This window comes from Neomonachus schauinslandi, chromosome 1 (assembly GCF_002201575.2).
Source record: "Neomonachus schauinslandi chromosome 1, ASM220157v2, whole genome shotgun sequence".
Classification (NCBI taxonomy): domain Eukaryota; kingdom Metazoa; phylum Chordata; class Mammalia; order Carnivora; family Phocidae; genus Neomonachus; species Neomonachus schauinslandi.
Genome location: NC_058403.1, coordinates 193,621,509 through 193,637,081, shown reverse-complemented (window position 1 = coordinate 193,637,081; position 15,573 = coordinate 193,621,509). Strand labels below are relative to the sequence as shown.

The window sequence follows — 15,573 nt, the reverse complement described above, 5'->3', positions numbered from 1 at the left end:
CCACGGCCATGCTTTTGGAGGGTCTCTGACTGACAAGTGATATCTTACATTTAGTTACTTTTCCAATTAGTGGGATGCATTCTCCCTTTGAATAGATAAAAGGCCCAAGTGCCTGGGTGCTAGTCTCAGTGCACTGGTGGGTCTTGATCCTTGGCCCTTCGGCTCTGGCTCCCGGCCAGTGGATTTACATGTGTGCATTTTAGGCAAACCACCATCTGATGCAAGGTGCCCTGCTCTCTGGGTATAAACAGAAAGCTTGGGACATCAGGGCCAGATGATCACTGTTATCATCCAAGATACAGTTTGCGCAGGTAGCTCTGAAGGTCAATCACACCCAAAAGGAATTAATATATTATCGAAAGAAGAAAAATGCTTTGTCACCTCAGAACAATGCCCAGTGACGTTGCCTGCTGGGTGTAGGGAGCTGGGCCTCGACCTGGAGCAGCCAGACTCCCAGGCTTGCCACGCTGGTCCTGAAGCTGGCATTCGGGGTTACTGACCAGCGCTGGAAGCAACGGGTCGGTGGGAAGGGCTTGCCTTAAGCACATACCCCATTTTATTCTGAAGGGAAATTGTACATCACTTCACTGTGGGCTGCCATCTGTGCAATCTTCACATGAGCACCGTTCCCTTCGGGGGCCAAGTTAGCTCACACTGGATCGCTGCTTCCTTCAGAGCCTTCTTGTTCAGGTGGCTGGGCCAGCGGTCTCACACCAGCCTGCATTGGCACTGGGAAGGTGGTCCGGGGCATGCAGCAATGACGATGAGGGGTGTGACTCCCCCCAGCTAACTCTGGGAAATGTGACCCACAAGACTCCGCATTTCCATTTCCTGGACTTCTCATTGAGAAATGTCGTTCCCTCTCTAAAAACCCCAACCACAGTGTTTGCATGGGAGAAGCCACAACTCCCGGGCCACCTCTGGTCTCATCCGGTGCACAACATCAGGTCTCCTTCCTGCTTTTACAGAGTAAGTGACATGTTCCTGCGACATGTAATATGGCTACATCTCTCTTTCTGGGCCAGATCATTGTTAACTATTTCATCCAAGATATAGTTGGTTGGCTTACGGAGCTCCTTAGGTCAATCACGCCCAAAAGGAACACATTAACCAAAAAGAAAAATGTTGATGAGAACAAAATGGTGACAAAAATAAGGTATCTATTTTAAAAGAGCTTTTGGTCTTCCCTTAAAAGTGGAACTCCTCCTTCCTGTTTGTTTGAGGCTTCAAAGGGATGGTGTTTGGGCTGGCGGTTCTCTCCGACGTCTCGCCTGCCGGCGTCGGTCCTCCCCCGCTGCAGACCCCTCAGCAGGGCTCTCCTGCACAGCTCATGCGATCCGCCCACAAACCCGCCCCACAGCTGGTCCACGTGCCACAGGTGCCAATGCCTCTGAGGTCACGAGGTTTTGTCAGCCAGTCTGGACACACCTAACTGAGTCCTCACAAAACGGATCAGCTTGGTCTCCGTGAGGAACGCTGTCCCAAGAGTCATTCCCAAACAGAAGGCCCCCACGGCGACGTGCGCCAGCCTGGCTGGCCAGCCCTGCTCACAGCAGAGGAACACCTGCGAGAGAACCCACCGTCACTGCCCTGGCCCCTCCACCTGTACCTCCTACCTCGGGGGCAAGCCAGGGGGAGCGAGGCCATGCTGTGCCAGCTTGGAGTCAGATAAAAGGTGTGACAGCTGCGTACTGAGGGGCTAACTCTGTTCCCACTGGCGACACTGTTTGGCCACACCTATCATCACACGCTGTCCTCGAGCCTTGCGGAAGGGGGGAGGGGAGGCAGACACTTGCCCAGCTGGTTCAGGAAGAGCAGGAAGGGAAGCCCAGAGCCAGGGACAGTGGACAGCCTGCAAAAGCATGTGGTGTGAGGGCTGCGGGGATTCTCACCTCGGAAACACCAGTAATCCCGCCACTGAGGGCGAATGCCCCGAGGAGGGCGGGTGATAGGTACAGGCCCGCCAGGGGCCTGTGCGGGCTCCTTTCATAGTAGCGGTGGATGAAGCAAAGGCTCTGTGTGATGCGAATGCCCATGTTAAAGCAGTTGGCCAAGATGAAGCCCACGCTGCCGCACCATCGAGTCAGGAGGTAGGATAACACCAGGAATGAAGACGAGAGGGCCAGCATTGTGAAATTGTACCTGGGGAGAGGGAGACAAGCAAAGCAGGGGAGTGGGTACCTTGTCCCAAACAAGCCTGCTCCAAAACAAGTGACCGTGAACATGGAATCACAGAAAGCACCTCTGAGTTGCCATAACCCAGCTGGTTTTTAGCTGTGAACACCATATGGATGACATGGGAATGTCACCATCCCCCTTCCCCCCTGAACAGAAGAGTGAGGAAATGAACTCAAAATATTATGGTTTTTAAGCATAACTGGTTAGTTTAAGTGACGCTTTGTGATCCAAACACATAAAAATCCTGTTCAGCCCAAGTCTTCAATGTGAGGCACAGCAATATGACACAGGTAATAATTATATGTGAATGCAAACTATGCGACAGCCATGGTCAGGGTCACAGGCATACGATGATGAGTGAACACACGTGGCCCTTGCCCTGTGAGGTCTGGATGTGTTTTACAGACAAGGAAAACCAGGCACAGGTAGGCTGAGTAATTTGCCTAAAGAGTGACCTCACTCTGGTCCCTAAACTTAGGGAAATGCAGAAGCCCCATAACCTTGGCCAGTGGTTTTTACTTAAAGTAACGAGCCTTCAAAATCACATGCACATGGGGAGCAAGCCCTGAACCACGTCAGTGTCCCCCAGACTCTTACACATCCTTCCCTCTGCTCTCCACGTCCCCAGAGCTCTCTGGATTCCTCACTGCATGGATTACGCTGCCCTTCCACTTAGCTTAGTTACCTTCAGTTCTCAGCAAGGGAAACTGAGTCTCAGCAAAGACAAAACAGCTGCTATAGTCCTCACCAAAAGGCTTGTGGTACAGCCACAAACAAAATTTTCCAGCATCTGGTTTCTGCTAGTGAGCAGCAGGCGTTCTAAGTACATAGTTGTTGAGGGAACCAAACGGTTAGGTTCCCCAGCCCTGTCTGCTGGGTTAGGGAGGCCACTCAGGTCCTGCAAACGAGGGGTGGTAGGAAAGCCACGTGTCTGCTGAATGCCCAGGTACTGGTCCTTGGGCTGACCAAGCCCAAGGTGCCTTGGAGATAAACTTTATCAGAGGGGGTGATAATAATAATACTACACATGAACACACTATCCTCCAACAGGGGAGGTGTGCTTTTCACTAACTACTGACCAATGATCAGAAGAGCCAACTTCACAACCAGCCACTGAGGGTGGGGACCATCACAGACCAGTTAGTTATCTGACCTCTTTTCCAAAAAGAAGTAGAGATGTATGATCGTTTTTCCCCCCAGAAACTACCTCAAATCCTTGGAACTGAGGTTATAGGTTCACAAACTTTCAAAGTCATCCTCACCCAACTCCAAGTAAAACATCAATAACAAATGAAATCAGTAGCTCATTCATGCTAATTCAACAGTGTGGCTTCTTTGGTGTGGCCATCTGGGAAGAGCTGATAATGATAGGGGTCCACTGTTTTTCACTAGAATAGGGCTCTGCAGCTCTTGAACTTTCCAGAACTCACAAATCTAGAGCCTTAAAAGCAAATCCACTTCAGGAAAAAAAAGAAATTTAAAGACGCAATTAAAATACCACTTTTTAAATTGAATAAACCTGTTGCAAGAGGGTTCTCTTACAAATGAAAATAAATAAAGCTAAGCAAAATTACCTTGGTCTCCACAGTACACTGAAGTTTGCATAAAAGATGGAGGTTCCTGGTTCTATCCCACAACTTCATGGGATCTGTAGAATACTGAATTTCATACAAAGTAGTCTGTAATGGTATTTATACTGGTGTATGTTCAAACTGATGGAAACTGAACATTAGGTAAAGGAGAAGAATTTACCTCGTAAGCTAGTAACTAATGTTAGGATTGAGAAACCGGTGGCCATCAGATAACCTTTTAAGTGTAAGGATAAAAAATTAAAGTTGGCTTTGATCAGAATTTTAAATGCTTTATCTGTGGTGTCCATGATCATTATGAAACCACTAGCCACCTTAGGGGAAAAATATGGTTGGCTTTATTTAAAAGTACACCATTGCTCATTCCAAGTCTTAAGTCATCTTGGGTGAACTCATCTTATCCATTCCCACAGGCTACTGAGAAAAATCATGTAGTTGGTGTCAATACCAGTTTATAGTTTCTGATCTAACCTTATGTGTTGTCAACAGTCACTTTTCTCATTGCTGTTCAAACCCCTCAAAATCCTTACCATTGCACCATAAACTTGCCAGCCCATCAATGGTGCCCACTTTGATGTCAAGCATAGCACCACACTGTGTTTCCATCCTGTCTTCCAGTAGACGAGGTTTCTGCTTCCCAGGGCGAATTTGAGTGTGGGCAACACAAAAGAGGAACTGCCCCAATTCTAACTTTACTGACTTAACCCACAGTTTGATTTCAAAATCTAATTGCTGGTTTCCTTGAACCAGTTTTTGTATTTTTTTTTTCAGGGGTCTTAAGCTCAGTTAAATGATTTCCAGAAAACATAGCAGGCTCAAAACGTCTTGAGACCTAAATTATTTCCACTCCTGAGATCCTAAGCCATATATATTTTGTGTATTTCATTATACTATAAAAAAAAATGCCACTTTTAAAATCAATGCAAAATTAGTGACAATAATGACTATTCTATAAGGCTTGGTTAACATAAACAGTCAGTTATTTATGAATGCTTAGTTTTTCCATGGCCCCAAGAAGATACTGGGCTTAAAATTAGGCTTATCAAAAGATGGACGGTCAAGGATGTTGACTGTGGCAGCAACTGAAGTGCCCCCCAGTGGGTGCTGGTTGAATACAGCAAGGCACGGCCATCAGTGTAGCCTCGGCAGCCACGGAAGGGATGGCGCCAGTCTCTCATCGCCAATGTGGGGAGATCGCACTCATCCTTCACTCGACAGTTACGGAGTCCAGCTCCAAGGTGGACATTCATGGGCCAACAAATCAGACGGTCTTAGGCTTTTGCGTCACTGACCTCTGTGCCAGACAGACTCTGCTTGGTCATCCAGCCTCAGCCTAAATGCCACCTTCTCAGAGGGGCCTCCCAATCTAAAAGAGCCCCACTCTCACGGCATTACCCTGTTTTAGTTATCCGTACTGTGCAATATTTCCCTATTTATTTACTTGTTTGCCATCTGCCTCCCCCACCGTCAGCTCTAGGAGAGCAGGGATCTCGTCTCTTTTTACTGCTATATTCCTGGAACTTAAAATGATGCCTGGTAGAGAGTAGAGGCTCAAAAAGCACTTGTCAAATGAACAAAAGAAACTGAGATATCCTTAACAAAACAGAACAAAAATTCTTCAATAGGGCAGATTGAAAAATCCATCAATCATATTCAATATATATTATGCAGTTATTAACAAAAAAGCAACTTGGAATTCAAAGGATGTTCTATTTTTTTTTAAGATTTTATTTATTTATTTGACAGAGAGAGAGAGAGAGAGCACAAGCAGGGGGAGTGGCAGGCAGAGGGAGAGGGAGAAGAAGGCCCCCCGCTGAGCAGAGAGCCCAATATGGGGCTCGATCCCAGGACCCTGGGATCATGACCCAAGCTGAAAGCAGACGCTTAACTGACTGAGCCACCCAGGCGTCCCAAAGGATATTCTAATATTTCACATCCAACCAAATGCCCTATTTTTATTTAGAGAAACACTGATTGACCTGAAGTTAAGTAGATTTTATCAATTTTATCAAGTTAAGATTTTATCAATACGGTATTTTTTTTCAATTCAGAATCTGAAATGTCCAATGTAAATCAATCATGACATTTAACAAAGCTACCCAATCCTACCATAAAAATCCTTACTAGAGTTTTATGTCTGGTTAAATTCACAGAGATGAGAAACTGCTGGAGTCTGTGATGAGCCCAGGGGCCATGTGCTCAGACCAGGGCGGAACCTGGGCTGCTATGGTTAATACATGTAGGAAGACCATGCTTAAAGTCACATTTAACTCTTCGGGGAAGTGCGTTACTGCAGATAAGAACTGCGTTAGAAGGCGCTCTGGTTCTGTCTTTTCTCTATGTTGACTACTCATACCATGAAAATAATTTTCCAGATGTTTATATACCGTCAAAATCCCATTACAACTAACTTAAAAAGTTGTTTCTTTTCGTTCAATGCTATGTAAAAGAAAAGAAAGCAACTAGTCACTGTGTCCCTCATGATTTGATTGTAAGATCCATTTTAACATTTTTAAGCAGGCTTAATGCTGATTCTCCCCCTCCACACTAATGTTGAAATGATTACAACAAAATTCCCTTCAATAGATTCCTAGTCCAGAGCTCTTTCCACCATGGCTCAGTGCCTCCTTTAGTATGTTTTACATTATATCTAAAAATTATTTCATGTTTGAAGCACCTTTCAAAAAAAAAACACATTATCTCAAAATCAAACTTAAATTCAACCTTTGCATCCATGAAAAAGATAAGGGGTAGGGAGGATGGCCTCCAAGTAGTTTTACACCTATACATTTAACTATCTGAAGTAAAAACCCTATCTGGACCAATATTTGAAAATTACGGGCTGTGAGCTAAAAGTAGGTGGGGAAATCAACTGAGAGGGTCATGACATGGCAGTTTGAAAAATGAAATATAACAGAATTAAAAACCATCAGTGTGTCTTGCGCATAACGGGGGGTATTTCCTGCTTCGTGAAAGCTTCGCTCGGTCACGCCCACCTGAATATGTACAGCGTCACAGGGCTCCATGTAGTTTTACTTATAAGCTGGTCTGGACCAGCGATTCCTAAGGCCCTATCATCAGAAATCTCCTGGGGCTGTGTGATGACAGATCCCTTGGCCCAAGCCTCTCAAATGCTAGTTCAGTTGGTCTGGGCACTCAAGGTCCTTCAGAGACAACACAAAAGCCCCCAAAGGACCCAGGCGTTAGGGAGCAAAGCAATAACAAGGACCACTTACCCCATTACCTACAGCCACCCCTCTACTGTCTTTGCCTTCTCTTCCCCCCATCCATTTTATCCTTCTCCTCAACCTCATCTGGTAGCGGTGCCTTAGCATACTGCCATGTTTCTTCTGGCATTTGGGACACGCCCCGGGTGTCAGTTGGAAGCTCTAAACTAGTTCGTGTCAGAATCACTGAGGAGCTTTTAAAAACACACACACATGCTTGGGGGCTGCAGTCAGTAGGTGTGCTAGGAGAGAGTGGTGGAGGAAGGGCAGACAGGAATCTGCACATCTAACAGGCTCCATGGGGGATTGTGACTGATAACCAGTGTTAGGAACCACCGTTTGAGGTATCAGGGCAGAAGTCCTGATCTGGGGTCAACGGATGGGAAAAAATGGTGGCAAAATGTGTATGTGCACTTGGGCTTTTCTCTCAGGAGAGGTGACAAAGACCCCTGAGCCTCTCTGGGGCCTCTGAATCAGTCTCGGGGGTAGGACTCTGCATCTTGAAGAAGTTCCACGGTAACCCACTGGGGCGCTGGGCAAGGAGGTGGAGGAGGGGAGCTTGTCTTGGGCCTGTCTCTGCAAACCTAGACTAACAAGGCCCTTCAGGGCCCGGGTTTCTACCTCCTCCAAAGGGAGGCAAAGGGTGGTTGCTGCCCCCAGGATGTGGGGAAGACAAGCACCGGAGTACCAGGGACGGTGCCACAGTAGTGGGGGAGTGCTACCTCTAAAAGGCTTTCTGGGAATGCGCGTTCAGCAGGAAAAGAAAGAAGATTGGCAAGTTACTTCAGTTTGGCCGAAGGCTGGGATTAAAGGCGGGATTTTACGGTTACCTACCTGTCGACCTCCTCTTTGCTCATGGCAGCAAATGTGAAACACTCGGTCACTCCGTTGATGGCAAGCAGGAGGACGTAGAGACAGTAGGAACGCAGCAAAACAGGACCTAAAAGGAAACAACCGACCGAGACTCTAGAGCCCAAACAGGAGGCCTGCATGTACCAGAACCGGGTCAGGAGTCCAGCTGGTGTCGTCAACAGGCAGACACACACTTGAGCCTATGGCCTAAATTATCTGGAAGGACTTCCAGTACTCCATGGCACTGATTAAAATAAACAGCTAAAAAAGAAAGGGCAATTAAGAATAAACCTACAGGGGCACCTGGGTGGCTCAGTTAGCTTAGTGTCCGACTCTTGGTTTTGGCTCAAGTCATGATCTTGGAGTCTCGGGATTGAGCCCTGCTTTGGGCTCCCTGCTCAGCATGGAGTCTGTTTGTCTCTCTCCCTCCCCCACTTAAGTGCTCTCTCTCTCTCTTAAATAAATAAATAAAATCTTAAAAAAAAAAAAAGGAATAAACCTACAAATGTCTCACTTAACAACTAAAAGCTTATCTGGCCAGGAAGCAAATCTTCTTGCTTTTTAAATCAGCATAAAGAGATCTGCTGGTTTGAGCACTCAAGGGCACTAGTGGCCTTGCATGGTAAGAGAACTCGGCTGAAGAGGTCCTGAGGACAAGACCAGGGGGAGAAGCCCAGGACTTGGGAGCAGCAAAAAACTACAGACAGAACACACCCACAAATCTGCAGAGAGAATCAGAATAACCATGATGTTTTCTTCTAAAACATAGTGATGCAGTCCTATAGCTAACTAATAAGCTTTGGAAAAATCTGCTAACAAAAGACTGGGAGCCTTAAAAATGGAATTGATCTCCTCTTTTAGGAGGGCCATTACCAAGAGGTAGCCAAGCAACTTCTAATAAAACAAGCTATGACCCAGCAATCCCACTCCTAAATATACATCCAACAGAAATAAATGTACATGTTCACATAGCATTTGTACAAAAATGCCCATAGCAGTTTTACTCATAATAGTCCAAACTGACCATCAATAAGAGAAAGGATAAACAAACTGTGGGCATCCATATAAAGAAATTTCTCAGAGAAGCAATCCAAGAGAAAAAAAGTACTGATCCATGTAAAAACATGGATGAATCCCAAAAACTGTATATTGAGAGAAAGCAGCCAAACACCAAAGTGTCCATGCTGTATGATTTCTTTGATATGAAGTCCCTTTTAAAAGCAATACTAAAAAGCAAAGAAACACATCGACAACAATACAATAATACTGGGGGACTTTAACACCCCCCTCACTGAAATGGACAGATCATCTAAGCAAAAGATCAACAAGGAAATAAAGACTTTAAATGACACACTAGACCAAATGGACTTCACAGACATATTCAGAACATTCCACCCCAAAGCAACGGAATACACATTCTTCTCTAGTGCCCATGGAACATTCTCCAGAATCAATCACATCCTAGGTCATAAATCAGGTCTCAACCGGTACCAAAAGATTGGGATCATTCCCTGCCTATTTTCAGACCACAATGCTTTGAAACTAGAACTCAATCACAAGAGGAAAGTCGGAAAGAACTCAAATACATGGAGGCTAAAGAGCATACTACTAAAGAATGAATGGGTCAACCAGGAAGTTAAAGAAGAATTAAAAAAATTCATGGAAACCAATGAAAATGAAAACACAACTGTTCAAAATCTTTGGGATGCAGCAAAAGCAGTCCTAAGAGGCAAGTATATAGCAATACAAGCCTTTCTCAAGAAACAAGAAAGTTCTCAAGTACACAACCTAACCCTATACCTAAAGGAGCTGGAGAAAGAACAGCAAATAAAGCCTAAGCCCAGCAGGAGAAGAGAAATAATAAAGATCAGAGCAGAAATCAATGAAATAGAAACCAAAAGAACAGTAGAACAGATCAACGAAACTAGGAGCTGGTTCTTTGAAAGAATTAACAAGATTGATAAAGCCCTGGCCAGACTTATCAAAAAGAAAAGAGAAATGACCCAAATCAACAAAATCATGAATGAAAGAGGAGAGATCACAACCAACACCAAAGAAATACAAACAATTATTAGGACATATTATGAGCAACTATATGCCAGCAAATTAGATAACCTGGAAGAAATGGATGCATTCCTAGAGATGTATCAACTACCAAAACTGAACCAGGAAGAAATAGAAAACCTGAACAGACCTATAACCACTAAGGAAATTGACGCAGTCATCAAAAATCTCCCAAAAAACAAAAGCCCAGGGCCAGATGGCTTCCCAGGGGAATTCTACCAAACATTTCAAGAAGAATTAATACCTATTCTTCTGAAACTGTTCCAAAAAATAGAAACGGAAGGAAAACTTCCAAACTCGTTTTATGAGACCACCATTACCTTGATCCCCAAACCAAACAAAGACCCCATCAAAAAGGAGAATTACAGACCAACATCCTTGATGAACATGGATGCAAAAATTCTCACCAAAATACTAGCCAATAGGATCCAACAGTACATTAAAAGGATTATTCACCACGACCAAGTGGGATTTATCCCTGGGCTGCAAGGTTGGTTCAACATCCGCAAATCAATCAACGTGATACAATACATTAACAAAAGAAAGAACAAGAATCATATGATCCTCTCAATAGATGCAGAAAAAGCATTTGACAAAGTACAGCATCCTTTCTTGATCAAAACTTTTCAGAGTATAGGGATAGAGGGTACATACCTCAATATCATAAAAGCCATCTATGAAAAACCTACAGCGAATATCATTCTCAATGGGGAAAAACTGAGAGCTTTCCCCCTAAGGTCAGGAACGCGGCAGGGATGTCCACTATCACCACTGCTATTCAACATAGTATTAGAAGTCCTAGCCACAGCAATCACACAACAAAAAGAAATCAAAGGCATCCAAACCGGCAAAGAAGAAGTCAAACTCTCACTCTTTGCAGATGATATGATCCTTTATGTGGAAAACCCCAAAGACTCCACCCCAAAACTGCTAGAACTCATACAGGAATTCAGTAAAGTGGCAGGATATAAAATCAATGCACAGAAATCAGTGGCATTCCTATACACCAACAACAAGACAGAAGAAAGAGAAATTAAGGAGTCGATCCCATTGACAATTGCACCCAAAACCATAAGATACCTAGGAATAAATCTAACCAAAGAGGCAAAGGATCTGTACTCAGAAAACTATAAAATACTCATGAAAGAAATTGAGGAAGACACAAAGAAATGGAAAAACGTTCCATGCTCATGGATTGGAAGAACAAATATTGTGAAGATGTCAATGCTACCTAGAGCAATCTACACATTCAATGCAATCCCCATCAAAATACCATCCACTTTTTTCAAAGAAATGGAACAAATAATCCTAAAATTTGTATGGAACCAGAAAAGACCCCGAATAGCCAGAAGAATGTTGAAAAAGAAAAGCAAAGCTGGCGGCATCACAATTCCGGACTTCTAGCTCTATTACAAAGCTGTCATCATCAAGACAGTATGGTACTGGCACAAAAACAGACACACAGATCAGTGGAACAGAATAGAGAGCCCAGAAATGGACCCTCAACTCTATGGTCAACTCATCTTTGACAAAGCAGGAAAGAATGTTCAATGGGAAAAAGACAGTCTCTTCAACAAATGGCGTTGGGAAAATTGGACAGCCACATGCAGAAGAATGAAACTGGACCATTTCCTTACACCTCACACAAAAACAGACTCAAATGGTTAAAAGACCTCAATGTGAGACAGGAGTCCATCAACATCCTAAAGGAGAACACAGGCAGCAACCTCTTCGACCTCAGCTGCAGCAATTTCTTCCTAGAAACATTGCCAAAGGCAAGGGAAGCAAGGGCAAAAATGAACTATAGGGACTTCATCAAGATAAAAAGCTTTTGCACAGCAAAAAAAAACAGTCAACAAAACCAAAAGACAACCGACAGAATGGGAGAAGATATTTGCAAATGACATATCAGATAAAGGGCTAGTATTCAAAATCTATAAAGAACTTATCAAACTCAACACCCAAAGAACAAAGAATCCAATCAAGAAATGGGCAGAAGACATGAACAGACATTTTTCCAAAGAAGACATCCAAATGGCCAACAGACACATGAAAAAGTGCTCAACATCGCTCGGCATCAGGGAAATCCAAATCAAAACCTCAATGAGATACCACCTCACCCCAGTCAAAATGGCTAAAATTAACAAGTCAGGAAACGACAGATGTTGGCGGGGATGCGGAGAAAGGATAACCCTCCTACACTGCTGGTGGGAATGCAAGCTGGTGCAACCACTCTGGAAAACAGTTGAAGATAGAGCTACCATATGATCCAGCAATTGCACTACTGGGTATTTACCCCAAAGATACAAATGTAGGGATCCGAAGGGGTATGTGCACCCCGATGTTTATAGCAGCAATGTCCACAATAGCCAAACTGTGGAAAAGAGCCAAGATGTCCATCAACAGATGAATGGATAAAGAAGAAGTGGTATATATATACAATGGAATATTATGCAGCCATCAAAAGGAATGAGATCTTGCCATTTGCAACGACGTGGATGGAACTGGAGGGTGTTATGCTGAGTGAAATAAGTCAATCAGAGAAAGACATGTATCATATGACCTCACTGATATGAGGAATTCTTAATCTCAGGAAACAAACTGAGGGTTGCTGGAGTGGTGGGGGGTGGGAGGGATGGGGTGACTGGGTGACAGGCACTGGGGAGGGTATGTGCTCTGGTAAGTGCTGTGAATTGTGCAAGTCTGTTGAATCACAGATCTGTACCTCTGAAACAAATAATACATTATATGTTAAGAAAAAAGAAGAAGATAGCAGGAATGGAAGAATGAAGGGGGGGAAATTGGAGGGGGAGACAAACCATGAGAGACGATGGACTCTGAAAAACAAACTGGGGGTTCTAGAGGGGAGGGGGGTGGGAGGATGGGTTAGCCTGGTGATGGGTATTAAAGAGGGCACGTTCTGCATGGAGCACTGGGTGTTATGCACAAACAATGAATCATGGAACACTACACCAAAAACGAATGATGTAATGTATGGTGATTAACATAACAATAAAAAATAAAAAATAAAAGCAATACTAATCTGGGGTGCCTGGGCACCTCAGTCGCTTAAGCGTCTGACTCTTGGTTTCGGCTCAGATCATGATCTTGGGGTCATGGGATCGAGCCCCACGATGGGCTCTGTGCTGAGCACAGAGTCGGCTTCTCCCTCTGCCCCTCCCCCGCTCATGCTCGCTCTCTCTCTCTCTCTCTCTCTCTCAAGTAAATGGATAAATAAAATCTTTAAAAAAAATTATAAAAGCAATACTAATCTATGGTGATAGAAATCAGAACAGTGGTTGCCTCTGAGGTGGAGGGGGGGCAGTTGACTGAAAAGAGTCCTGAAAGAACCTTCTGGGGTAATGGAAATGTTGTAGATCTTAACCAGGATGTTGGCCCCCACCGATGCTGCATCCAAGTCCCACACATGGAGATGGCAGCACAGGGGATGGGGGGGTCAGAGGCCAGTTCAGGTCACAGGTAAGTCTACTTTCCAGGTGAGGACAAAGACTGATACGCAACTGGGACAACTGAGGCAGCAGTGTTGCAAGTTCCACTTTCAAAACTCAGGTGGTTCAGTGGAGCCACAGAAAGTTGCCATTCTTTTCTGATTAAATTCAGGCTGGAGACAGTCAAGTTTTGTGGAGTGTTGTTGTTTTTAGATTTTATTTATTTATTTAGAGAAAAAGAGAACACACAAGTCAGGGGAAGGACAGAGGGAGAGGGAGAGAGAGAATCTCAAGCGGACTCTGTGCTGAGTGCAGAGCCCCACGCAGGGCTCAATCCCACCACCCCTGAGATCATGACTTGAGCCAAAATCAAGAGTCAGAAGCTTAATCGATTGAGCCACCCAGGCGCCCCAAGTTTTTCGGAGTGTTTAAGTAAATGAAGAAGACTAGCGGGGAGGGGAGAGCAGCACTGTTCATCTATTCCGGCACAGGAAAGGTATTCGGATCCACAGCACTAGTCCAAGGAGTCAGGAGCAGGGCAAGGAGACGTGGGGTGGCGTGGAGGCGAGGGAAGGAAAGCAGCAGGGGCCCAGGGGGGATGGACTACCAGGAGCCACTACGGGCTTTACAGAGAGCTCGAAGTTTGCTCAAAGTGTAAGTCAGCTACAATGAGGAGACAAATGCTAGAAGACCCTGTTGGGACAGTGACACTGATGGAGCCCTGGGCCAGACAGAGACGACAGTGGTCCTGGCTCACCAGACAGCACATTCTTGCCAGAGACTGAGGAACCAGACCATTCTTAAGACTCCTCTTTCAGAAGATGATACCAAGAGAATATCTTTTTGAGTCTAAAATTATTTATTCTTCTTGCAGGGTTATATTAGTTTCAGGTATATAATACAGTGATTCAACAATCCTATACATTACTCAGTGCTCGTCGTCGTGTTGATTCTAAAATTATTAATGGCTCTGACAATAAGCCATTAGAAACAGAATTTACTACCTTAGAAATCAACTACCACTGACCCTTTTAACTGATAACTCTTACTACCAACACTGAAAACGGGCACCAGCCTCTCACTCACACCAAAGGCCCACACAGTCGCAGCAGTCCGCTTCTAGACCTTCTATGACTAAGTACTCCACCAGGTGAACACTGTGCTAACGGGACAGCCTTCTCCTCACGGCCACGTCCTGTGACTGCGTGACAATACAGGCTGTTCCTTGGCGATCACCTTTCTAGAGGGGCCGTGCTGCTGTGAAATGGTTGCGTGCCCAGTCTCTGCACATGACTTATTAACGGCTTCCTAATGAGCCTCCCCGCCTGCCTGATGGAAACGCAGGCCTCACAGTACCAGCCCCAGGCAGCTGCGACCACATCACGGTTTTCACAGCAGGGGTTTCTCCAAACTGAATGACCTTTGCTCTTGGGTAGAAACTTCACCCCTCCTCCCTTAACACCCAAAGTTTCGGCCTGTTATAGTGGAGACCAAAACATGCCACTGAACTTGTAAAATGGCCTTTGACAAAGCCCTTTACATTGAGATGGAGCAGCAGAAGGAAGTCTTCAGAGTTCTTGTCTAGTGACCCGAGGAACTGAAAAATCTTTGCCGAACCCAAGATGAAACGGACTGCAAATGGACTGCCAGCCTAAGGCCCAGCACATTTTGAAACTGGTCAAGTCCCCAGGGCCTGGCAAGTGCTATGAGATGTTCAGTGGCAGGGCACCAGGTATTTCCAAGTTAGATACACTCGATGCTTTTGTCCTTCAAAAACCAAGAGTCACTGGATTAAATATACCGTTCTGCTTGCCGAGATCCATTTTGTTCTCTGCAAATGGCTCTGAGTTATCCTTCAGAGGCTCATGCATCAGGCTGTGAGATTTATGTGGCATTTACTACCTTCAGATGTGTTTAGTATCAAGTGGAGACTCAGTAGAGCCTGCTCTTTGCCTTCTTCCCTCACCCCAGAGGGTGCACAGGGAAGTGCCCAGCAAAACACATTTTAGGCCTGGGAGGACAGCCAAGGATGAATAATGACTTCTGCAAGTGAGACTGGGGGACTGACTGCCCTGGTGCCAAAGCCCCCCGACGGCGCTGAGCTGTTTCTGACCTCGTGCGAGGGGAATGGTCTCGAAGCCCCAGCCATGGACAGCGCTCCCTACACTGACAGATACCAACCTGTGTGCACACAAGTTCTTTAATTTCACAAGA

The 15,573-nt window shown here is 45.1% G+C and overlaps 1 protein-coding gene across 1 annotated transcript in view; it reads right to left on the bottom strand.

Moving 5' to 3' along the window:
- Nucleotides 1–484: 484 nt before the first annotated feature.
- Nucleotides 485–15,573, bottom strand: part of RFT1 (RFT1 homolog) — a 39,824-nt gene continuing 24,735 nt past the window's right edge. The window contains exons 11-13 of the mRNA XM_021695245.1: nt 7,829–7,934; nt 1,893–2,142; nt 485–1,564 (exon numbers count right to left, since the gene is read on the bottom strand). Of these exons, the coding sequence (XP_021550920.1) occupies nt 1,397–1,564; nt 1,893–2,142; nt 7,829–7,934 (524 nt within the window). The 3' untranslated portion in view covers nt 485–1,396. The remainder of the gene's footprint in view (nt 1,565–1,892; nt 2,143–7,828; nt 7,935–15,573) is intronic.